The sequence below is a fragment of the Bison bison genome, unplaced genomic scaffold (genome assembly GCF_000754665.1).
Source record: "Bison bison bison isolate TAMUID 2011002044 unplaced genomic scaffold, Bison_UMD1.0 scf7180017845916, whole genome shotgun sequence".
Lineage (NCBI taxonomy): Eukaryota > Metazoa > Chordata > Mammalia > Artiodactyla > Bovidae > Bison > Bison bison.
This window is the reverse complement of record NW_011476489.1, coordinates 63,273-73,780: the sequence shown is the minus strand read 5'-3', so window position 1 is coordinate 73,780 and position 10,508 is coordinate 63,273. Positions and strand designations below refer to the sequence as shown.

At 55.4% G+C, this 10,508-nt stretch overlaps 1 protein-coding gene across 1 annotated transcript in view; it reads right to left on the bottom strand.

Annotated features, from left to right (window-relative positions):
- SNED1 (sushi, nidogen and EGF-like domains 1) overlaps positions 1-10,508 on the bottom strand; it is a 71,373-nt gene that overhangs the window by 3,503 nt on the left and 57,362 nt on the right. Inside the window, exons 30-34 of the mRNA XM_010837792.1 lie at positions 10,170-10,263; positions 9,898-10,057; positions 6,115-6,231; positions 5,502-5,589; positions 722-802 (exon numbers count right to left, since the gene is read on the bottom strand). Coding sequence (XP_010836094.1) covers positions 722-802; positions 5,502-5,589; positions 6,115-6,231; positions 9,898-10,057; positions 10,170-10,263 — 540 coding nt within the window. The remainder of the gene's footprint in view (positions 1-721; positions 803-5,501; positions 5,590-6,114; positions 6,232-9,897; positions 10,058-10,169; positions 10,264-10,508) is intronic.

Genomic DNA, 10,508 nt, shown 5'->3' with positions numbered 1-10,508 from the left:
GTCAGTGAGACGAGGACACAGGTTAGCGTCTTACTCTCGGCACCCACCGGGCTTGGCGTGGGTGTCGTGGAGTGAAGGCAGGCAGGCACCTGCTGGGCCTGAGTGAATGGGGGTGTGGGGGACAGGGTCTGGGGAGGCAGGTGATGCGCTCGGGTCAGGCAGCAACGGGGCTTCGCCTGGACTCAGTAACGCGAGACCCAGGGCCTGTGGCACCTGGTTGGTCTGTGGAGAATGTGACTGAGGTTTGGACTCTGCTGTCTGTACTCAGGCAGCACGTTGTATAATAATTCTGTGGCTACCTTGACCCCTTTGGGGAAAGACTTGGGTGAGAGTAAATAAAAAGTAGATAGAGATTTACTGTATTTATATAATTGGGATTGTCAGTTACACTTCTTAATAGTAGTGCCAGATACTGTGTGAACTTCCATAACCAGAGTGATGCCTCAGCACCCACCCCGTGACTTCCTCTAGTGCCGCCCTGTGATCTTCCCAACCCCCACCCACCATGTAAGCTCCCACGGCACCCGCCCTGTGACCCACCAGCACGCCCCATGCCCATGGTGCCCATCTCTGTGCTGCTGTACACATAGCCGGGCTGTACATCTTGGCAGCCGGGCCTAGCCATGGCCTGTGGCATCCCCCAGCCCCAGTCAGCAGGGCCACCCTGGCCCCGTTTCTCAGCGACCACCGTGGGCACAGCTCGGCGCCCCCCGGGACGCACCTGTCTGGAGCTCTGGCGCGGGTGCTCTCACAGCTCTCCTTGAAGCAGGTGTCCGGGTGCACTTTGTAGACTCTCTTATACCTGTGTCACCAGAGAGCTCTGTGAAGCCAGGGGCTGAGCGGAATGTTGCCCAGCTCCTTCACCTAGGCCACACCAACCCACAGTAACTGTGCAGGCTTCTGAGGAAGGCTGTTGCTAAGGAAGGCTGTTTATTCCTAATAAAACTTTCTCCTATAGATGTGTTAAAATGTCAACATAAAAATTATGTAATTTTAAAACAACTTTATCAAGGTATAATTTTCATAAGATATGCCCATTTGAAGTATACATCCTGATGAGTGTTGACAAAGTCATGTAAGAGATAAAGCCTGCTGTTTCAAAGGCATGTCTTGCTTGAGATAGACGTTGTTGTTGCTGTTTGGTTGCTAAGCTGTGTCCTAGTCTTTGCGACCCCATGGGCTGTAACCCTCCAGGCTCATCTGTCCATGGGATTTCCCAGGCAGGAATACTGGAGTGGGTTGCCATTTCCTTCTCTGTGAGACAGGCTACTTGGCCCTAAAGCTTTGAAACAGTAAGACTGTCCTCTTCTGGGAAGTTGATGGAGAAACCTTGGAGATGCAGGCGTTAGATGTGGGCGACATGTAGGACAGGAGTCTTTACCCCAGCCCTGCCTTACTAACTAGTGTACTCTGAGATGCCTCTGGAACTTAAGCCTCAGTTTCGTACAAAACGGGAATTGTTTATCCTGCCTCTGTCACAAGTTTATAGAGAACAACAAATGAGACATTAACGCTTTTGGAATGCTGGAGCTGTTTGAAAGAGATCCAGGGAGTTCAGTGGGTAAAACCCCAGCTCATGAGCTCAGTCTAGGAGAGCCTTAGGATCTGAAGCCTTAGCTAAGACTTCCATTTCCAGTCATCTGGCCGTGGCAGGACCTGGAATTAACTGCACGTGAACAACTGGAGAACTGGGCGAGATACAGGAAGTGAGTCTTCTCGGACGTTAGAGAACACTGCAGGACCGGCCTGAGGAGCAGGGGGCACACGAGCGCGGCGGCTGGGCGGCACTCTGCCAGTAGGCACTGTGTGGGCTGTGGTGGGTTCAGGGGGGTCCACGCAGTGGTTGCACTGAGTTGGTGAAACAAGAGATTGGAATTGGGGAAGCAGAGGTGGCAGGAATTTGTGAGTCAGAGGCCAGCAAGGAGGCAGCTGTGCAGAGGAAGAGCTCCAGACTTCTGGAGAGGGCTCCCCGTGGAGATGAAGCTGTGCGTGCACAGGGTGGACAGAGGTGAGCAGGGGGGAACACGGAGGAGCTGGACAGTCCCAGACCCAGAGTGGGGAGGTCCGGATTAACGGTAGGCTGTTTCAGGGCAGCAGAAACCCCAGAAAGGCCTTGCTTTAAAAGTGAGGCAGGATGAACCCCGGAATAAAGCTGTGCTAAAGCCACCCTAAAACAGGCCTCAAAGGGTCTGTCTGACTTGCCTTGCAAAAATCAAACAATAAAGGAGCCAAAGAAGGTCTGCTCTGAGCGCTTCTATTCAGTGCAGTGTTGGAAATGCTGGGCACAGCACTCAGACGGGAAAATGAAACAGGTGTTCAGATTGGAAGACAGGGGGAATTGGCCCTGTCTGTAGATGAGATCACACTCTGTAGGGAACTGTAAAGTCTCCACACAAAAGCTATTAAATGAACTCAGCAAGGCAGCAGAATATAAGATTAATATACAGAAGTCTGTTGTGTTTCTTTACACTAATAATATCAGAAAGTTAAAAAAAACCTGCTTAAAATCACATAAAACAACAACAACCCAGGAATAAACTTAGCCAGGGAGATGAAATACCTATATGCTGAAAACTAAAACATTGATAGAGGAAGCTAAAGATGACTCAGAGAATTGGACACATATCCTGTGCTCTTGGATTGGCAGAATTAATATTGTTAAAATGGCCATACTCCCCCAAACAATCTACAAATTTAATGCAATCTTTTTCAAAACATCTATGAAATTCTCCATAGTACTAGAACAAATAATCCTGAACTTTATATAGAACCACAAAACACGAATTGCCAAGCAATCCCAAGAATAATGGACAAAGCTGGAAGTATAACCCAAGCTTCAGCCTATACTATAAAGCTACAGTGATCAAATCAGTGTAGTATTGGCACAAAAACAGACATACAGATCAGTTGAACAGAATAGAGAACCTAGAAATAAGCCCATACACATACTTATTGAGAACTTCAGACTTAGAAAGTAGGAAGAACAACTAGGCCATTCAGGTATGACCTAAATCAAATCCCTTATCATACAGTGGAAATGCAAATAGATTCAAGGGGTTAGATCTGACAGATAGAGTGCCGGAAGAACTATGGACAGAGGTTTGTAACACTGTACAGCAGGCTGCGACCAAAACCATCCCCAAGAAAAAGAAATGCAAGAAGGCAAAATGGTTGTCTGAGGAGGCCTTACAAATAGCTGATAAGAGAAGTACAAAGCAAAGAAGAAAGGGGAAGATACACCCAACCGAATGCAGAGTTCCAGAGAACAGCAAGGAGAGAGAAGGCCTTAAGTGAACAATGCAAAGCAATAGAGGAAAACAGTAGAATGGGAATGACTAGCGATCTATCTCTTCAAGAAAATTAGGCATACTAAGGAGATATTTCATGCAAAGATGGGCACAATAAAGGACAGAAACGGTATGGACCTAACAGAAGCAGAAGAGATTAAGAAAAGGTGACAAGAAGGCACAGAAGAACTGTACAAAAAAGATTTTCATGACCCAGATAACCATGATGGTGTGATCACTCATCTAGAGCCAGACATCTGGAATGCAAAGTCAGGTGAGCCTTAGGAAGCATCACTACGAACAAAGCTAGTGGAGGTGACAGAGTTCAGCTGAGCTGTTTAAAATCCTAAAAGATGATGGTGTGAAAGTGCTGTAATCAATATGCCAGCAAATTTTGGAAAATTCAGCAATGGCCACAGGACTGGAAAAGGTTAGTTTTCATGTTAATCTCAAAGGCAGTGCCAAAGAATGCTCAAACTGCTGTACAGCTGTGCTCATTTCACGTGCTAGCAAGGTAATGCTCAAATCCTTCAAGCTAGGCTTCAGCAGTATGTGAACCAAGAACTTCCAGATGTACAAGCTGGATTTAGAAAAGGCAGAGGAACCAGAGATCAAATTGCCAGCATCTGCTGGATCATAGAAAAAGCAAGAGAGTTCCAGAAAAACATCTGCTTCATTGATTATGCTAAAGCCTTTGTGGATCACAACAAACTGGAAAATTCTTCGAGATGGGAATACCAGATCCACCTTACCTACCTCCCAAGAAACCTGTATGCAGGTTAAGAAGCAACAGTTAGAACCGGACATGGAACAATGGACTGTTTCCAGATTGGGAAAGGAGTACGTCAAGGCTGTATGTGGTCACCCGGTTTGTTTAACTTCTGTGCAAAGTACATCATGCAAAATGCCGAGCTGGATGACTCACAGGCTGGAGTCAAGATTGCCAGGAGAAATATCAACAACCTCAGATACGCAGATGACACCACCCTAATGGCAGGAACAGAAGAGGAACTAAAGAGCCTCTTGATGAGGGCAGAAGAGGAGAGTGAAAAAGCTGGCTTTAAAATTCAACATTCAAGCATCTGGTTCCATCACTTCACGGCAAATAGATGGAGAAAAAGTGGAAACAGTGAGATACTTTATTTTCTTGGGCTCCAAAATCATTGTGGATGGTGATCGCAGCCATGAAATTTCAAAAACGCTCGCTCCTTGGAAGAAAAGCTATCACAAACCTAGACACAGAGTATTGAAAAGCAGAGACATCACTGACAGCAAAGGCCCGTCTAGTCAAGGCTATGGTTTTTCCAGTGGTCATGTATGGATGTGAGAATTGGACCATAAAGAAAGCTGAGTGCAGAAGAATTGATGCTTTTGAACTGTGGTGTTGGAGAAGACTCTTGAGAGTCCCTTGGACTGCAAGGAGATCCAACCAGTCCATTCTGAAGGAGATCAGTCCTGAATATTCATTGTAAAGACTGATGCTGAAGCTGAAACTGTGATACTTTGGTCACCTGATGTGAAGAGCTGACTCATTGGAAAAGACCCTGATGCTGGGAAAGATTGAAGGTGGGAGGAGAAGGGGAAGACGGGATGAGGTGGTTGGATGGCATCACTGACTCAACGGACGTGAGTGTGAGCAGACTGGGGGGGATGGTGGAGGACAGGGAAGCCAGGCGTGCCGCAGTCCACGGGGTCAGAGTCGGCGTGACCTGGTGACGGAACACACCACCGCCTGTGGCCCGTTAACGTGAGAAGGGAGCAGGGGCACACAGTGGCAGATGGGCTCTTCAGCCAGCAGCGTTGGTGAAGCTGGACGGCTCCATGTAAATCACAGCCCCTCACACCACGTACAAAAACCAATAGTCTGGAAGCCTTGAATGTAGGGCCTGACGCTGAAACCCTTAGAACACAGGCAAAAGAACCTTTGACATAAATCGAAACAATATTTTCTTAGATCAGTCTCCCAAGACGAAAGAAAAGCAAACACAAACAAATGGGCCCTAGTCAAACTTAAAAGCTTTTGCACAGCAAAGGAACGATCGACAAAACCAAAGGACAGCCTGTGGAATAGGGGGAAGTGTTCACAAATGGTATGACCAGCAAGGGGTCAGTGTCAAACGTGTTAGAGCTCAGGGTGCTGTGAGGACTGGGCAGAAGCACTTCAGGGCCGGGAGCACGCTGCAGGCGCGGCGAAGGCGGGGAGCAGGGACTTACACATGGCGACAGACGCCTCCTTCCCAGACCGGCATGGACTTGGTCTCTGAGAACAGCCGCGTGCAGGGCTGGGGCACCTTCGTGCAGGCTGCTGGCACAGAGGAGGAGGGCCGCTGCTCGCCAGGAGCTCACAGCCGCGTCCCCTCGTCCTGCAGCCACTGTGGTCCTGGCTTCTGCCCCGTGGCTTCCTGGGCTGGGTCCCTGTCCCGGCTGCTTAGCAACTGTGGGTGCTGCTCTGGGTTGGGGTCCTGGGAGCCTGCAGGCTGCTTTCCCTCTGGGCTCACCAGAGTCTTGGCCTGATAGGCCTAAGGGCTGTGTGTCTGGTGTGGGAACTTCTGTCCATCTGCCTCTCGTCCTGGTCCCGGAAGTCTGAGGGCGGCAGGGCCCTCTTCCCCCCCACCACCTCCTGTCCCTGCGGAGTAACTGTCCCCAGAGCCCCCTGTTATCTGGGCAGTGGGCAGCCTGGAGGCTCACTTGCCTGCCAGCCTCCCTGCCCGTGCACTTGGAGGTCTGGGTGCCGTGACCGGGCCCCTGTCCGAGCCTACTGTGACAGGCATCTTAAGGCCAGGCCCTGGTGGCCCCAACAGGCAAGGGGGAGTGGTTCCAAACTCACCGAGCTCACAGTGTCTGCCTTTGAACCCTGGGCTGCAGTCACAGCTGTGGGCATCCTCACCGGGCACGCAGGTGCCTCCGTTCTGACAGGGGTTTTCTGAGCAGTTCCCAGGGGCGTCTGCAAATGGGTCATGAGCTGTTAGCTTCGGGCCCCACAGGAGGGCCAGGAAGCATCACCGTTGCTGCCTCCTGCTGTCCCCAACAGCAGTGGGCCCAAGGGGCGGTCAGAGCGCCGAGGGGAGAGGGTGGCCTGTGTGCCCACCCTGAGCCCCTAAGCCCGGGGAGCGGAGGAGGCAGGGTGGTTCCTCTGGCCTCAGTGCCGAACCGTCGCACGGCGGAGGAGCCTGGGCCCACGGCTCCTGTCATGGCTGGGCTCTGCTCGGTTCCAGAGAGCCTTCTCCCCCTGCTGGTCTGTGCCCCGCGCCCCACGTTTACGCTGAGTTTGCCCTGTGCATGGGGCTCTTCTGCTTGGAATGCAGAGGCCAACCCTCGAGAGCCCTCCTCGTTTTCCAGTGCCTGTCCCCAAGCCCTGACCAGGCAGCCTCTGTGCCGCGGCCACTGCCTGCCTCCTGACGGCATGGCACGGCACGGCGGGAGCTGCAAGCAGGCCAGTCAGTGGCGCTGCCAGGGAGGGGCAGAGCTGGCCTTGCCCCGTCAGCGTCCACCGTCCAATCCAGCTGCTCCCCCGCCGTCCCCCTGGCAGCCTCCCTGTGAGGTGCCGCCTGGGCAGACTCCACCGCCCCCTACTCCACCCCGCCGTGGCCTCCTGGGTTCTGTCAGCTGCTCCCCTTCCTCCTCGGGTCTACTTCACTTTCCTTCGCCCCTTTCTGCCCTCCAGCTTTCCACGTTCTTTTGTGTTTCCTGGTTCGCTAAAGGGAGCTGAGGGCTTGAAGATGCCTTTTATTGTGAAAAAGGCAAAGCTTAACAGTTTAGGGCATGAAGAACCCCGCAAGCCGCCACTCGGTTTCAGTTAGGAGCATCTGCCCGGCTGGCTTCCCCTGTTTCTGGCTTTCCCTGTTTCTGGCTTTCCATCTGCTTTCTTTAGTTGAAGCATTAACTTCAAAGCAGTTTGCAGAAACCATTCCACCTGTAAACGCGTCAGCAAGCATCTAGGACACACAGACTGAGGGTTCCCGTGGGAGCGCGGCGCTGCTCTAGAGTCCAGCGGTCGTGCCGTGTCGTCGAGTCCAGGTGCCGCCTTTACCACGTGCTTTCTTCTCAGGCTGGCCGACGCTTGTGCCGTGCCTGGGACCCTGGACCTGGGGTTGTGTGCAGCAGAGGGGCTTTCACCAGGGCCCCGCCTTCTGTGGCCTCGGTCTACTGAATCCCGAGTTCATCATCTCACACACACTACAGTAAATAAACTGAAGCCTGTTTTGAACAGGCTGGGGACGAGGATGCGGCTGTGCCCTGCGGTGGGGCAGTGGGCTCCCGTACCGGGGACAAATCACGGGGTCGGGAGGCTCAGGTCCTGCCCGCAGGCCACCTGTGTGTGGGACGGAGGTGGCTCCCGGGGGATGTGACCCGCGTAGTCCAGAAGCTGTCCTGGGTGAGAAGAGGGAAACAGGAACACCAGCCAGCCCCCACATTCACTCCACGTTCCCAGAACGGCAGGTTGCCATCTTGGGACTCCTCCAGGAGGGGCCCTGACCCGGAGATCTGCTTGGTGAGCAGATGCCAAACAGGGGCGTTAGCTGTGCCCTTGGGCATCCTTTCCTTGAGAAAATGAAGTCTGACAGCTTCCAGAGAGAAGGGGCAGGTCAGTCTAGAAGGAAGCGAGAACACAGCTGATCGCAGTGGCAGGGCAGACAACTGTGGACTGATGGATGAAGAACCGAGAGGGACTGAGCCCCGAGTCCTGCACCCAGGGAAACTGTCGAGTGTGTGTTTCAGGCCCAGAGGGCCTCGGGAGCTTGGAAAGTTCCGTGTAAAGTTCCACGTGGACCTTGGCAAGCTGAGAGCACCAGGAACAGCCCAGGCCCTGACAGGCAGTGCCCAGATGGCCCCACAGGACAGCAAGCCTTCTACAGAGAGGCCCAGGGCAGACAGGCTGTGGGACAGAGGAGGGGCCACGGTGAGCCGCTGACCGCGCCGGCCCTGGAGAGACCCACCAGGGCCCAGCGTGCGCTCACAGCCGTCCTGCTGGCAGGATCCCGAAACCCGGCCAACCCTGCACACTGCCCACTGCTGGAAGGAGGCCAGCCTGGTGGCCCACTCAGAAGACAGCTCAGGCTCTCTTCACGTGGGCGCCTCCACATCCCAAAGCAGGAGCTGTGGGCAGGGCAGAGAGCCGCACTGCTGACAGCAGCAGGCGGCCCTGGAGCCCTTGGAGTGAGCTCCTGGGGGCCAGGCGCTGGGCGGAGAGGGCGCATGCGCCGGAGGCGTGCAAGACGCCAACGCCGAGGAGAGCCCACTGTGCTCAGGCACCATGCGGGCAGAGACCCCGCCCTTCCCTGCCACCTGGCCTCTGGTGGAGCAGCGGACAGCAGCACAGAGCGAGGCTCGCGGGTTCCCAGGAGGACGGCGGCAGGAGGCCGCTCACTGCTTGGGCTCTGGCTAATAGGTGGGTGCCTGGGCTGACGGCCGTTACTTTAGCAAAAGCTAACTAACCAGACTCACTGAGGAGGGGCTGTCCTCGTCTGATCGTGAGCCTGACGGAGCCAAAGTGTGACTCGCTCAGTCCTGTCTGTCTCTTTGCGACCCCGTGGACTGTAGCCCACCAGGCTCCTCTGTCCATGGGATTTCCCAGGCAAGAGTACTGGAGTGGGTTGCCAGTCCCTTCTCCAGAGGGTCTTCCCATCCCAGGGATCAAACCCAGGTCTCCTGCATTGCAGGCAGATTCTTCACTGTCTGAGCCACCAGGGAGCCAGAGGCCAGGACTGGTTCTGCCCCCTGGAGGCCTCTGCAGAGCTCCTGTGCTGCCACTGCAACCATCTCACACCCTTAAGGCTTCGTCCTCCACGTTCGCAAACGCCGCAGGTGCCGGTTGCATCCGGGGCCAGCCCGGAGCACCCCTGGTCTCTCCTCCAGGGGACCCAGGAGAGGCCATTCCATGCCCCTCTGGTGTCTGAGTTTTGTGAAATGAAGCATCTAATATTTAAAAGGGCTGACACAATGGAAACCCTTGGGCAAAATGTTTTCACTTACAAAACACACAGCCACACGAGTGTCTTCCCTCTGCATCTGAGCCACAGACCGCCTCTCACTGCCTCACCCAGGCCTCATCCGGTGAGTGCTGGACTGTGGGGCCGGGAGCCTCCACTGGCAAGTGCCCTCTGGCACAGGTGCCTGGGTGTGCCCTTTCTCTGCCTTCTCAGAGTGCTGGCTGATGGGCGAGCCCAGTCTGGGCCTGTGGTGTGGCCAGGAGAAAGGGCCACGCCCCTAAGCTGTCCCCAGAGGGACACGGCCCCGATGGTCAGAGCCGGAGGAGAGGCAGAGCGGGGGTCTGGGTGTGTGGAAGGAACGCAGCCTGTTGGTGCTGCCCAGCGGGGAGGTGCCCTGTGAGCATGCGTGCCAGGGGACAGGCCCTGCTCGCCAAGTGCAGGTAGCGGCCGCCTCCTGGTGGCACTCCAGCTAGAGCCCGCCCCGTGGCTACCCTCTTGCCTCCTGCTGTCTGCCCCACACACACCTCTGGGGGAGAGGGGCGTCTCTGCAGGGAGCACCCAGCGTCCGGGCGGCTGCAGTGCCCAGGCCCGGCCCCGTCCCCCTGCGTGTCGTGTTGGGCCCCCTGGCAGGTGGGGTGCTCGGCCATTTCCTCGCTGTGGGCAGCCCCCTCCTCACCTACCGTCCTCAGGCGCCTGAGGGTGGTCAGCCCTGTACTCCGCTCCTGCTGACTTGCTCTCCACGTCCTTGTCACCGCCACGTTCGGGGAGCTGGAGGGCCAGGCTGGCCAGCGTGGGGACCGCGTCCGTGTTCTCCAGCTGCACCAGAGCTGTGGGCTCTAGGAGAAATCAGGATGCCACAGTGCTGACCACGAAGCCGCTGCCTGGCGGCCAGGCCCGTCCTGGGGCCGCCTTCCTTCCGGAAAGGGGCTTCTCTCCCTCAGGGCATGGGGACGTCCGCAGGGCCTGGTGTGGCAGGGTCCGAGTGGGTCTTGGCACCGCCTCGGGTAGCATCAGCTTTTCTCCGGGCAGAGCGCAGCCCGTTCTGCCTGTCCTCAGCACGCATGCTGGGTGAAGGTTACTCATGGCCCGAGAGAGCTGAGCGTGCTGCCTCACGCTGAGCCCCTGGCTGAGGCGCCGTCTCCCCCTCAGTCACGTCCTGCTCCCCTCTCCCTGCGCCTCCCCCTCCCTAGGGGCCACAGCGCCTCCTCCCCATCTTCTCTGCCCCGAGTCAGGCCACGCGCTCAGCCCTTCTAGAGCCTGTGAGGCTGATGCGCCAGTCGAAGGGCCCTGT